Source organism: Elgaria multicarinata, chromosome 23 (genome assembly GCF_023053635.1).
Source record: "Elgaria multicarinata webbii isolate HBS135686 ecotype San Diego chromosome 23, rElgMul1.1.pri, whole genome shotgun sequence".
Lineage (NCBI taxonomy): Eukaryota > Metazoa > Chordata > Lepidosauria > Squamata > Anguidae > Elgaria > Elgaria multicarinata.
Window position 1 is genome coordinate 10,270,581 of NC_086193.1, and position 14,630 is coordinate 10,285,210.

Consider the following 14,630-nt stretch of genomic DNA (forward strand, 5'->3'; position numbering starts at 1 on the left):
ATGGACCTCCAACCAGGGGGGAAAAGTAAATCCTGCAAGACTAAAGTCTGCCCATCCCTGTTGCAGATAAAACGACCCTTTCTAACATCCCCAAATACCTCAATATGCACCCATACCGCTGTCTCTCCTCCAAACTGCAGAAAACTCAACTCTGCTTGCTGCGCAGAAGGGCGCCAACTTTTTAACGAACGCTCTCTTTTCTGCCCTTCTGCCACTTGGTGTAGCAAAGAGCTGGAGCTGTTGGTTAGAGCGCCTGGTTTGCAGGCAGAAGTCCCAGCTTCCGTTCTTGGCTTCGCCAGGTAGGGCTGGGAGACACACACACACACACACACGCCCCATCTGAAATCCCAAAATACTGACCTATAGAGGAGCCAAAGGTCTGACTCATTGTAAGGCCGCCTGGAGATAAATGCAATCCGATGGCTGCAGATCAAGGCACAGCAGCACGGATGATCAGCTGCAACTTGCCCAAGCTGACGCTTCTGGAACAGTCTTAAGGGCAGCCCCATATAGAACACATTGCAGTAGTCTAGACTCGAGGTTACTAGCACCTGTGCCGCTGTGGCCAAGCTAGGAAGTCGCTCCAGGGCCCCAACACCAATTCTGGCCCGCTTGCATTGGCTACCTATACGCTTCTGAGCCCAATTCAAGGTGCTGGTTTTAACCTATAAAGCCCTACACGGCTTGGGACCACAATACCTGACGGAACGCCTCTCCCGACATGAACCACCCAGTACACTGCGCTCAACACCTAAGGTCCTCCTCCGAGTGCCTACTCCGAAGGAAGCTCGGAGGACAGCAACAAGGGAGAGGGCCTTTTCAGCGGTGGCCCCTCAATTATGGAATGATCTCCCCGATGAGGCTCACCTGACGCCAACATTGTTACCTTTTCGGCGCCAGGTCAAGACTTTTCTCTTTTCCCAGGCATTTAACAGCATTTAACAACTCTAAGTTTGTTTGTTTTTTAACGGACCCCAGAACTGTTGCTTTTTAAAATGGATACCATTGTTTTTATACTGTTTATGTTTTTGGTGGTTTTAAATTTTCTATACTTTTTAATGTCCACTGTTTTTAACTTTTGTAAACAGCCCAGAGAGCTTCGGCTATGGGGTGGGATATAAATGTAATAAATCAAATCAATCACTTAGGTTGCCTTTCCCACCTTGATTCCATCCTTTCTGAGATGTGGGGACCAGCACTGTGTTTTAAGTGTGGTCGCGCCACAGATTCGGATGAGAGCGCTACAAGAGCATTTGCATCGCGAGGGTTTTCATCTTTAATGCCTTTCGAAGCGCTCCCCAACCGTTTGGAATTTGCCTTTTGCACAGCAGCTGTGCGCAGGGTCTACGTTTTAATTGAGCTGTTCCCAGAAACCTTTCCTCATCAGTCATCGCCACCGCAGACCCCATCTGTGTATAAGCGAAGTTAAGATTTCTTTTGCCCCAGAGTCTATCACTTTCTGCAGCGGCTTACCCTGAAATTGATTGGCTGTATTTTAAACCACGTCAATCCCCATTCAACTCTTAAAAGCAGCGCACGCACAGGGGCTCCGGCGCCTTGAGAAAACGGAAACGGATCTCAGCGCAACTATATTAACGTGGAGTTAAATGAAGGCTGCGTTGAGGCAGTGTTTTATCAATGCATATGGCTGCATGTCAGCAAAGAAAAGGAGGAGGAAAAATGAATCTAACATTCAAAGCCCTGAACGGCTTGGGGCCAGGCTATCTGAAGGAATGCCTCCTCCCCTATGTACCTGCCCGGAGCTTAAGGTCATCCTCAGGGGTCCTTCTCCGCGAGTCCCTGCCAAAGGGAGTGAGGCAGGCAGCTACCAGGAGCAGGGCCTTCTCTGCTGTGGCACCCTGGCTGTGGAACGAGCTCCAAAGGAGGTTCGCCTGGCGCCTACACTGTACTCCTGTTGCCAGCTGAAGACCTTTTTTATTTTCTCAGTATTTTAGCATCCTACTCCTTTAGCTGTTTTAAATCTGTATGTTAAATCTCTGCATTGCTGCTCTTTTCCCCCCCCTTCTGGTTGTGCTTTTATATCATGGCTTTAAGCTTCCATACTTTATATTTTAAGCTGTACTTAGTGGTTTTAATTTTTGTGCACAGCCCAGAGTGCTTTGGCTATCGAGCAGTATAGACGTGGCACCGTTTGCACACACGAAGTGAGGCAGGTGGCTACCAGGAGCAGGGCCTTCTCTGCTGTGGCCCCCCGGCTGTGGAACGAGCTCCCCAGAAAGGTTCGCCTAGTGCCTACACTGTACTCCTTCCATTGCCACTGAAGACTTTTTTATTTTCTCAGTATTTTAACACCTAATTCAACTTAAATTTAAAATTTGCTCTTTTAATTCCGTATTTTAACCTACATCAATTTCTGCGGTGTGGTTTTATCCTGGTTGTGCTTTTTTATATCGTATTTTGTATTTGTGCTTTTAAGACTGTCGGTTGTTTTATTATGCTTCTCATGGTTTTAATTTTTGTGAACCGCCCAGAGAGCTTCGGCTATTGGGTTGTATAAAAATGTAATAAATGAATGAATGAATGAATGAATCTGAGACCTTTGCATGAAAATTCATAAGCGTTTCTGTCTGGATTTCTGCTATTGCATGCATTATTGCCTAGTATGCACATGGTTGCAAGCAATTTTCTGAATATAATAGGGACCGTGGATGGATGCAGGTAAGACCCCCCCTCCCCCTTGCGCCCTTACCTGGCTCTGCCACCGTCGCTGCATGGGCGGCAGCGACAGCAGCAGGGCCAAATAAACCTCCCTTACCTTTTTTGCAGAGCTCCGGATCGAGGCGAAGGATCCGCCTTCACCTCGATCCGCTCCGCAATGCTCTGCTGCTCCCCCGATCCTCTTCGCCTCCGCCTTAAGGGGAAGCGAAGCCCCCCTGATCCATTCCTGCTTCTCCGGCCCAAGGAGAAGCAGAGCACATCCCTAGAATATAATGCCTTCTTCAACATTATTTCCCCTAATTGATGCATGTTGGGACACACTTTTATTAGTGAGCCCTATTGCAAAATTCAGAAAAATGCATGTTTTGGAGGATAAACTAATTTCGGTTTCCATAGAGGTTCTCATTACACGACGAACTGAATGAACGTCTCCCGCATACCTAGTGCAAACGTCCCAAGTTTTATTCCGAAGGTGGCTCTGTTTTGTAAGCAAAGACAGGAGGGTCCTGGAGCTCTGAGATCAAGTGAGGGATTTGTAGAATTTCGGGAGTGCCTTTTCTCGCGATCGGCAGGTATGGAGGCGGAGGCACCCACAGCGACGGAAGGTCAGATAGCCAAATTGTAGCCCGCAAACTCCCCCTGGCTAGTCACAGGAGCGGGTTTTCGCAGCCAAGAAAGACGCGTCCTCCTCTCTCCGGACTTCGCTACAGTAAAATTAATCATCTCTGTGCGCGCGATAGGCTCCGTGCTCATTCCTCTGATTGATTTTTCTCCGCAGCCAGCTGGACCCAATTATAGGAAGGGGAGGTTGGTGCAGGGAGTGGAAAGGGCCGCGGAAACAAAGGGAAACCGAGGTGATCGTTTTGACGCCAATTTGAACAAGGCCGCTGCTGGTGCCTCTGCTGATGTTCTTCTGGCCTCTGCAGCTGTCTGCTGTTCATTTAAGCTAATAATGATCCTCGCTGAGCCCCGGAATTTTAAAAGCCGGACGAGCCTGGGCTGGCAGTCAAGTTGATTAAAGCACATCAGATGGGCTAAGGCTAGGATTTGTTCTAACCTCGGGGTCCCGGAAAACCTATCCAGAAAGAGAGGCAGGGCGCGTTGTGGTTGGAGCTGCGGTGGCCGACTTTCGGCCCTTGGTCTGGTTTCATGCGGCCCACGGCTGGTAGCGACAGCCCTCTGCAAGCGATTAGTTCAGACCCCTAGCAGGAGAGATTCCCCCCCCCCCGGTAGCATGCTGGGTTGGAGCAGAAGAGAGGGAGGGAGGGGGAGAGAAGGAGGGTGGCACACACCCAGAGTGGCAGCAAAGGAGTGAGAGAGAAGGAGAGTGGCAAAAAGAGGGGGGTGGCAGAAAAGGAGTGAAAAAGAAAGAGGGTGGCAGAAAGAGAGAGGGGTGGCAGAAAATGAGCGAGAGAGAAAGAGGGTGGCAGAAAGACAGAGAGGGGTGGCAGAAAATGAGTGAGAAAGAAAGAGGGTGGCAGAAAGAGAGAGGGGTGGCAGAAAATGGGTGAGAGAGAAAGAGGGTGGCAGAAAGAGAGAGGGGTGGCAGAAAATGAGCGAGAGAGAAAGAGGATGGCAGAAAGACAGAGAGGGGTGGCAGAAAATGAGTGAGAGAGAAAGAGGGTGGCAGAAAGAGAGAGAGGTGTGGCAGAAAATGAGTGAGAGAGAAAGAGGGTGGCAGAAAGACAGAGAGGGGTGGCAGAAAATGAGTGAGAGAGAAAGAGGGTGGCAGAAAGAGAGAGAGGTGTGGCAGAAAATGAGTGAGAGAGAAAGAGGGTGGCAGAAAGAGAGAGAGGTGTGGCAGAAAATGGGTGAGAGAGAAAGAGGGTGGCAGAAAGACAGAGAGGGGTGGCAGAAAATGAGTGAGAGAGAAAGAGGGTGGCAGAAAGAGAGAGAGGTGTGGCAGAAAATGAGTGAGAGAGAAAGAGGGTGGCAGAAAGACAGAGAGTGGCAGAAAGGAGACAGGGGTGGCAGAAAGAGGGTTGGGGAAGGACAGAGCGAGAGAAAGAGGAGAGAGAGAGAGAGAAGGTAACAGAATAAGTGAGTGGGTGGCAGAAAGAAAAAGAGGGTTCAGGGGTTCAAGTCATGACACATCATCCACTTGCGGAACTCAGCGCCACAGGACGTTGTGATAACCGATCGTTCAGATGGCTCCTCAGAAAAGGGTTAGACAGATTTGCGGAGGAAGATCAAGCGATTGCTGGCAATACAGCCCTCTGTTTGTCCGTCTTCTCAGTGACGTCTCCTCTGATCGATGCAGTTCATCTCCGTCATCATCAGCCCTGAGGACTAGTTCCTTGTGTCTCCTCCCTCATGTAGGGCCCTCCACCTTGGATTCTGCACCCTGTCCACTAATCCCACAGAGGCAGCACTGCCTTAGGATTCCCAGGAGTGGACCTGGGACCCCTCTAGCCAGCAGGGAGGCCCTGGTGAGACCTTGGACCCCCCAGAAGAAGCCGGCGACTACAGAAAAAGAGACTAGCGCTTTAAGAAAGCCAGATGTAGCACTTGAGGGGGCGGAGCTCCTAGGAGGAGTGTCCCGGCCGGGCTATAAAAGCCTGCCAGTTTCTTCCGGCCAGTGCTGGGGTAATGTCTGTTGTTGTAGCTGCAAGGTTGCTAGCCATGATGCTGAATGCAAGAGTTGTAGTACTGTCCAAGGTCCTGAAACTGCTCTATTCTGGATGCTCAAACGAGTGGCTCTATGCAGAACAAAACTTTCTTATCACTTAGACCATCAGGAAGACTAAGTGGAGTCTCTGAGTAGGTTTCATGAACTCCCTGCATGCAGAAACCTAGCATGTCAGGATTAGGGCAGATCAAGTTCTTGAGGACCAAATGATGAGGTAGCATTAGCTTCTGGTCCTGAAGTAGAATGGTTAGGAAACTCCACACTGTCTCAAAGCTTCAGCAATGTTTCAAAACCTGGGAGATTTTTCAAAGTCCCTGCATGTAGAAACCTAGCATGACAGGATTAGGGCAGATCAATTTCTTGAGGACCAGATGATGATGTAGTGTAATGCCTCTGCTCCCTGGTGCTAAGTAGGAAGAAAGGAAAGGAACCTCTCGTGCAAGCACTGAGTCATTACTGACTCTTGGAGGGACGCCAGCTTTCACTGACGTTTTCTTGGCAGGCCTTATAGCGGGGTGGTTTGCCGTTGCCTTCCCCAGCCATTATTGTAAGGGATGGGTGAATGTTACTGGGGCTGGTCTGTCTTTTAACGTGTTAATTTTATTATTATGGTTCATAGGAAGAGGGAGATAAGAGGCCCAGCTGCATGGGGGAGAATGACCAGGAACCGCCTGAGGCATGTCCGCTTGGCCTTGAGAGACATTAACATCTCAGGCGGAGGTGTGAAAGATCTACGTATGAAAAGCCAAGGGGAGGGGGGAAGGAGTTGGAGAAAAGAAACTATAAAGTGTACTTGGTGGGGGGAGTTGAGGGCGGCTGGCTGACTCCATGGCTGGGTGATGTATGAACTGTAGTTTTAGTCTTTGGCTTGCTTTTTCTGGGTTCTTATATATATGCATGTTTTAATAGTTTTTAGTATGCTAATCCCATGTAACCTAGCCTTATCCTGAAATAAAGGTCTTAAACCTCCAGATTGTGAGCTGTGTGTGTCCGTTCTGGGAATCTGTGCTAAATCCAGTCTAAGGGCCAGCTTGGCTGGTGCGTGCTTCCTTTACAGTTATTACCTTTCCCCCAGCTAGCTGGGTACTCATTTTACCGACCTCTGAGGATGGAAGGCTGAGTTGACCCGAGCCGGCTGCCTGAAACCAGCTTCCGCTGGGATCGAACTCAGGCCGTGGGGAGAGTTTCAGCTGCAGAAACTGCTCCCTGGTGCTAAGTAGAATGGTTAGGAAACTCCATACCAACTCAAAGCTTTGGCAATATTTCAAAATCTGGGAATTTACTCAAAATCCCTGTATTTAGAAATGTAGCGTGTCAGGATTAGGGCAGATCAATCTCCTGAGGACCATACTACCTGGTTCTCAAGTAGAACGGTTAGGAGACTCCACACCGACTCAAAGCTTCAGCAACATTTCAAAATGTGGGAACTTTCTCAATGTCCCTGCATGTAGAAAACTAGCATGTTAGGAATAGGGCTTCAGCAGGAAGCCGACATGCTACAAAGCTCAGGGTTGGAGGCTGGGACCCATCAGCTGACCCTAAGCCATGTTCACCTAGATTGGAAGGGAAGACAGTATATTTTACCAGGTTTCCTGCTACTGACTTGCTACAGAGTATATGGGCAGTGTGGTGTAGTGGTTACAGGGTTGGACTGGGGGGTCTGGGTTCCAATCCCCACTTGGTCATGAAGCTTAGTGGGTGACTTTATGCCAATCAGACTCTCAGTCCTACCTGCCTCACAGGGTTGTTGTTGTGAGGATAAAATGAAGAGGAGGAGAAACAGCAGGAACGCATTGCACAGAAAGAGAAAACTGAAGAATTCAAGTTAATTTCAAGACCATGGGTTCAAAGCAAGGGGTATGGGTGTACGAGTACGTCTCTGGCCCATACAGCAATGCAGACGCAGCCCTGTAAACTTCATATTTAGGAGAGGGACAGCGGTCTCTCGTGAGATGTGTGAACCGCTCGCTTGCAGAGGCCGTTTGAAATTGGTCTGAGCGCCACAGATCACCTACCTCTGGTTTATTCCATTAATATAAGTACCCTGTCATTTTTAGCAGAAGAATGGTGTGTGTGTGTGGAGAGCGCCTTCTCCCCTATCAACCTGCCTGGTCACTGAGGTCATCCGAGGGCCTGCTCCTGGTGGATCCACATAGACCTATCGTCCAACTGGAATCCATCGGAGAAAGAGCCTTCAGCGTGGTGGCCCCGCTCCTATGGAACTCCCTGCCTCTGGAGGTCAGGCAGGTGCCAACTTCGTATCCCATCATCGTTCCAGGAAGCCTTCCCGTCACGACCAGCCACGGTTCATTTTGCACTTTGCGTCTTTTTAAAAATGTACTTTTATTGTGTTTTGATTCTATTTTATTTCGTCCACCGCTCCGAAATTCTTGAATGGGGAGCGGTATAGAAATATTGCAAATAAATAAATTAAACTGCGGCGGTCAGGAAGTCCACGTTTTGGACCTGATATTGGATCTCGGCAGGCATCGAAGGGCAGAAGGGAGGGAAACAAATAGTCCGTCCAGCTACGGGTGACGTAGCTGGATGGCCTAAATGAAGCCGCCTTTCGTTTCTTGTACCTTCATTCCTTATTCATGCTTGTCTTCCAGTTTCCATTAATAGTTAACCATCCGTACATTATTTGCCGCTCGTAGCTTACAGTTCATTTAGCGGCTTGTGTGTTTACAGGGGTTGTCGAGGGAGGGCTCCGGTCTCGTTCTGTGGCAAGGTCCCGGCCTAGGAAAATAAATCAATAAAGGAAGCGGTCGGGACGCTGAAGAGGAGGAGGGGATGGGAGGGTGGCCGGTCGCCGTAAGAGGCAGAGCAATCCCTGCATGTAGAAAGCTAGCATGGCAGGATTAAGGCATTCCTGCTTCTGGCTTTCCCACTGGCCACCATGGGAACAAGATGCTGGATTAGATAAATTTTTGGTTTGATCTAGCAGGGCTCTCACATTGTTAGCAACCTGTCAATTCACACGCTGATGAATCAAAGTGTATAGGGAGAAAAAGATGGAGATTGCGGGGAAAGATGAGAATATCATCATCAATATCATCATCAATATCCTGCCTTTATTCCTCTGAGGAACTCGTGGCATACATAATCCTCACCCTCCTCTCCATTTTATCCTCACAACAACAACCCTGTGAGGGAGGCTGGGCTGAGAGTCTGTGACTGGCCCAAAGTCACCCAGTGGGTTTCCATGGCTGAGTGGGGACTCGAACCCAGGTCTCCCAACTCCCAGTCCAACACTCTAGCCGCTACACTACACTGGCTCTCTTCTTCTTCTTCTTCTTCTTCTTCTTCTTCTTCTTCTTCTTCTTCTTCTTATTATTATTATTATTATTATTATTCTCTTGCTCAAGGCAGTTTTTCTAGACGGACATGACAGGCTTACAGATTCAGGAATTTCCTGACAATTGAGCCTGTTTTAAGTATGACTGCTTTCTAGATGGTGGTGTGGATGCATTTTGGTAGGTCCATTTTCTGAAGGTTTTCTGTATAGTTGTTTGATGTGATGCCGGTGACTGATGTGACTAACAGAATAATAGTGAGCTTTTCCTACTGCCCTAGTTCTTTGACTTCCATGGCCATATTTTCCCTTCTTTTCCTCTTCCTTTTCAACAGCATTTTTGTCATTCGGTATTGCTACGTCGATGAGGTAGGTGTGTTTTTCTTTTTTGTCTGTGACTGTTATGTCTGGTCGGTTGCAAGGTATTGTTTTGTCAGTACAAACTGCTCTGTCCCAGTATATTTTATGAGCTGCATTTTCCAAGATTGTTTCAGGTGAGTATGCATAGTATGGTGTAGATGACGATGATGATTCTCCCTTTTCTCGCTCGTAGCTACCCTGATTTACAGCTGCTAAGAGCCCAACTTGCATAAGAAGATTCCCAAAAGTGGTTCTAAATTCAGGGCAAGTGAAGGTGTCACCCCTGGCCTGCCACTTGGGGCCAAGAGATCCCTCCACAACTATATTTGTATATTTGCTCCTGGTTGTGTCCTTCCCCTGCAGAAATCTCTGCCCTGACTTCCGACCCACCAGGTCCAATGGGCACCAGCTGCCACTGAAGATTCCTGCTGCACCAAACCAAATCCCCATCTAATACATCTTTCAAAAAAGGAAACAAATGAAGAGTCCAATGTTTCAGAAAGCACGCATTAAGATTGCAATCCTAGGCGTGTTTAGCCAGGGGGGAAAAAGTCTGGCTGGGGAATGCAGGGAGTTCTTGGACTTTATTATTATTACGATTTACAATATTTCTATGCCGTTCCATATCTAAAATATATTCCGGCGTGGTGCACAAAGGTATAAACAGTAAAAAGATTAAAACAGCATGTTAAAAGTCTTCAAATTAAAACAAAGGACTAAAACAGCGACTAGTCGGTCAAGGAATACTTCCTGGAAAAGAGTTGCTTTGAGGAGGCACTAGAAGCAGCCTAGTATCGGTGTCTGCCTGACCTCCAGGGGCAGGGAGTTCCACAGAGAAGGGGCCACCACACTGAAGGCTCTTCTCTGGGTAGATTCCAATTGGGCCATAGATCCCTGTGGAACCAACAGGAGCATGCCCTCAGATGACCTGAGTGACCGGGAAGGTCGATAAGGGAGCAGGCACTCACTCAGGTATCCTCGTCCCAAGTTGTTTAGGGCTTTGTACGCTAGTTCCAAAACTTTAAACTTTAAACAGCCAGCGCTGTTCCCTCTGCATAGCCGTTATATCCTAAATTATATTTTATAATTTAGTTAGATTTTCTTTCTTAATACCCATAGGATTGTGTCCTAAGGGTGTTAAAACAACTGTTTGGCCCCAGCTCTTGGCATTCAGAGATATACTGCCCCTGAAACGGGAGGTTCCACTTTACCATCATTGCTAACTGCTTTTGATTAACCTACCTCCATTAATTTATCTATCCCTCCCCCCCCCCCCGGCACAAAAAGTAGGTCTTTAATACCCACTACATCTTGTGGCAGTGAGTTCCTTTCATAGGATCCTTTTTGGGTCGGTGGGCCCATTTCGCGTTTGGAAGGAGCGTCATGGGTGACATCGCAAAATGGCCTCTACAGGCAGAGGGGGGGAGGTGTTTGGGCTGGCCCCTTCATGAAATGGCAGCACAGCCAGTCACATGGCCCTCCTTTCCCAGAAGGCAAAGTGAGGAGGTGGAAAGGAAAAGGCAGAGATGGAGATCTGGGCTCCTAAAAGGCAAAACCGTTCCTTGAACCCAAATCAAGATGGCGCCGGAAGGCAGCGCTTTGCTCTACAACATGCGTCTGGGAGAATATTGATGTTGTCGAAAGCCCCCCCCCCCCGGTCAAATTATGCACAGTTCCATAGAGTTCCCTCCTCGGTCACTTACCCAGGACCAAGACGGGCAAGAGAAGATATCCAAGCCAGATCCAACAGCCGAAATCTCCCATTACATGGATCATCCTGCAATGAATGAATAAATGGATAAATAAATAACAATAGAAGTCCCTAGGCTCAATTGAATCTCTCTGAGCATTGCTGGCTCGGCTGCATTCGCCAAACCAACACCCCTTCCCCATGGTGTTTGACCACAACATCCATCATCCCCGGCCGTTGCACTCATGTCCGTTGTGCTGCTAGGGTAGGGTGACCATATTTGGGAAACCAAAAAAGAGGACACCTAGTGTGTGTGTGGGGAAGCAGCCTTCTGAGTCCTGCAGAAAGTACGTTATTCCCCCGCCACCTTAAAGAACCCGATTGGAGTGGAGGAGGGGAAAGGATTTCATTCTGCACCACCACCATCCACTCCAATGGGGGCCTTTTCTATAACGTCCACGAATGACCCACTTTCCCCTTTAAGACTTCAATTGGAGCTCGGGGTGGGGGAATGATGTGCCTCAAGAAAGCATGTCACTCCCTCCTGCCGTGCTAATGGCAGCCTTAAAGGGGAAGGTGTGTCATTCCAGGACATTATTGAAAATTATAGAAAATCCCCCCTGACACCATGGAAAGAACAAAAACCAGGACAAATCCTGGGAAATCCTGACAGTTGGTCACCCTATGCTAGGGGAGACATGATAGCACTTTTCAAGGGCTTGAAAGGTTGTCCCACAGAGGAGGGACAGGATCTCTTCTCAATCCTCCCAGAGTGCAGGACACGGAACAATGGGCTCAAGTTACAGGAAGCCCAAATCCGGCTGGACATCAGGAAAAACTTCCCGACTGTTAGAGCAGTACAACAAAACATCAGGAAAAATGTCCTGACTGTTAGAGCAGTACGACAAAACAACAGGAAAAATGTCCTGACTGCTAGAGCAGTATGACAAAACAACAGGAAAACCACCCTCACTGTTAGAGCACTACAGCAATGGAACCCATAACCTAGGGAGGTTGTGGGCTCTCCCACACTAGAGGCCTTCAAGAGGCAGCTGGACAACCGTCAGGGATGCTTTAGGGTGGATTCCTGCAATGACCAGGGGGTTGGACTAGATGGCCTTAGAGGCCCCTTCCAACTCTACTATTCTATGATTCTCCCAACCTATTCCTCCCAGGGCCAGCATTCACAATAGATTCTGGACTGCGCCGCCTACGTTTAAACCAAAGCATGAAGACCTCATCCCCAAGGCAAAAACATCAACACCAATCCACCCCTCTAAAAACATATACACGAATCTGGGGCGGAGGGGAAGTCAAATATCTGGACTGGAAGACCCTCGTATAACCCTGCCTCGGGCATCTCACAGCATTTCCTTTGCTCCAGCAAGAAAGTACAAAAGGGAAATGGGGGGGGGGTGGAAGGGAGAAAAAGAACGCTTTCATGTCAACGCACACTTTTCTCTCCATCCGCAAAGCACACACACACCTCCCATCAAAGCCCAGACGGCATCTCGTTGATGTAGCCGTCGCCTCCTGGCAGCTGGTGTGTTCAAAGCTGAACGTGGAGGCTGGCACCTGGCAGCCCACGGCATCGGAGAGCACCCCCCCAGCGGGAAGCTACCTGGTGGACCCCTTTGAGTGACTTTCAAAAGCTGCCGAATCTCTGTGGGTGTTCAGCATTGGCGGCACGTCTTGGACTTACAAGACGCCACTGATCTCGGGCGTGGGAAGTGGAGGGGTGGTGGTGTCCCGTCAGCCACGAGACCCTATTTGCCCTCAGCTTGACTCCTTTGATAAGAATTGTTTGATCGCTCGCGTTTTGGGAGGGAAGGAACAAGAGTTTTGCAATGGCCAGAGACTCTGATAGTCTCAGACCGAGAGATTGTGTGTGTGTGTGTGTGTGTGTTGCTTGAAGGAACCCTGCGGGCCACCGTCTGCTTGTGGCAGGGGAGTGGAACTGATGTGGCAGCTGTGCCCACAGGGGCCCTCCCTCTGGTGGGGCAGGTGGGCATTCTGCCGACCCTCCCCATGCGACGCCTGAGCAGGGACACCACCCTGCCTCATGGGAGGGCCGGCCCTGATCAGATTCATGGATATATTGCAATGGCATGTGGTTGGCACGCTCAAGAGAACTGTGCCTCAAATACTGAAGTCAAACCAGTATTGATCACTACTCCACTTGACCGTTATCAATCAAGATGCCCAGTGATGTTGTGGAAAGCGAACGCAAGGGAGCACAACTCCTGTCCCCCTTTCCATATGGCCACCCTAGTACAATAAAAAGTAGGTTCCGTTGAGTTAAATGGAGCTCGCTCTGAGGTAACTCTGCATAGCATTGCAGCCACGCTGTTCCGAATAAATTGGCTACGGGGCTATGCAGTACTGCTGGTGTGCTTGTGTCCACATACACACTATAACAATTAATGTCTGCACTTCAAAATGTACTACTACACCACATCAGGAAAAACTTCCTGACTGTTAGAGTAGTGCGACAATGGAACCAATGACCCTAGGAAGTTGTGGGCTCTCCCACACTAGAGGCCTTCAAGAGGCAGCTGGACAAGCATCTGTCAGGGATGCTTTAGGGTGAATTCCTGCATTGAGCAGGGGGTTGGACTCGATGGCCTTAAGAGGCCCCTTCCAACTCTACTATTCTATGATTCTATCCTTGAAGTATGGTCATTCTTATAAGAAAGCAGTGTTGCCCACGGGCAGGGCTTTTGGGCAGAGGTCTGGGGGGCCACTTACTATGAGCCCCCGCCCAAATGTAACAGGGCTAGCTTATCACATTTTGAATTAAGCAATGTAATACACATTACACTCCCCCTCCCTCAAGAAGGCCATTAAATCCAGAGCCTAGAATTATCTATCTTCATCCCCAGAAGGGATTGGGAAAGAAAGACGATCTCCCCATCCCCCCACCCCCCCAGGAAATGTCTCTCAGCAATTCTACCTCCGTTCATCCCCATCAACGCTAATTATTTGTGATGGAAATGCTCTGCTGTCTTCCCCGTCTCTTAGAAAGTCAAAATTAGCATTTCAATGGGGACGATCCAGGCACTCAAGTGTGTGATAATGTCACAGCGGTTTTCCCTTGGGGTTGGGGGGGGGGAATGGCTGAAAAAAAGAAGAACTATTTCTCGCAAGTTTTTCCTGAGGAATCAAGGCGAAGCCCGTTCGGCAGGTTCGATAACAAAGCCATGAACAAACAACTCTTGAGAAGGCGCATCATGTTCTGTGAACCTGAACACTGACCGGAACACGGTTAGATGTCACAATCCTTCTCCTTGTTAAGTTTTCAAAACAAAGGGGGCGGAGGCACAGAACCGCGTACATTTCAAACAGGGCATACAACAAATGTATAGATTTGGAAAATCTATACCCGTACCCTGCACTCAACGTCTAAGGTCCTCCTCCGAGTATCTACTCCGAGGGAAGCTAGGAGGGTGGCAACAAGGGAGAGGGCCTTTTCGGTGGTGGCCCCCCCAACTGTGGAATGATCTCCCTGATGAGGCTTGCCTGGCGCCAACATTGTTATCTTTCAGGCGCCAGGTCAAGACTTTTCCCTTCTCCCAGGCATTTAACAACGCGAAGTTTGTTTTTGAACGGACCCCAGAACTGTTGTTTTTAAATGGATACTGTTGTTTTTGTTTTTGGTGGTTTTGAATTTTGTATACTTTTAATGCTTACTGTTTTTAACTTTTGTAAACTGCCTAGAGAGCTTCAGCTATGGGGCGGTATATAGATGTAATAAATAAATAAATAAATAAATTTGAATCTTGCCAACGATTGGCCAGGGACTGGCCAACGAGATCACAGGATGCCAGTCCTGTTCCAGCTTCAGTGGCTGCCTGTCCAGGTCCAGGCCCGATTCAAAGTGCTTGATATTAACATACAAAGCCCTAAATAACTTGAGGCCACGTTACCTGAAGGAACGCCTCCTCCCATATGTACCTACCCTGAAAAGGGAGAGGGCC

General features: G+C 48.7%; 1 protein-coding gene across 1 annotated transcript in view; it reads right to left on the reverse strand.

Moving 5' to 3' along the window:
- NCAN (neurocan) overlaps nt 1–10,737 on the reverse strand; it is a 57,922-nt gene extending 47,185 nt beyond the window's left edge. The window contains exon 1 of the mRNA XM_063147340.1: nt 10,667–10,737. Coding sequence (XP_063003410.1) covers nt 10,667–10,727 — 61 coding nt within the window. The 5' untranslated portion in view covers nt 10,728–10,737. The remainder of the gene's footprint in view (nt 1–10,666) is intronic.
- Between the last annotated feature and the right edge of the window lie 3,893 nt (nt 10,738–14,630).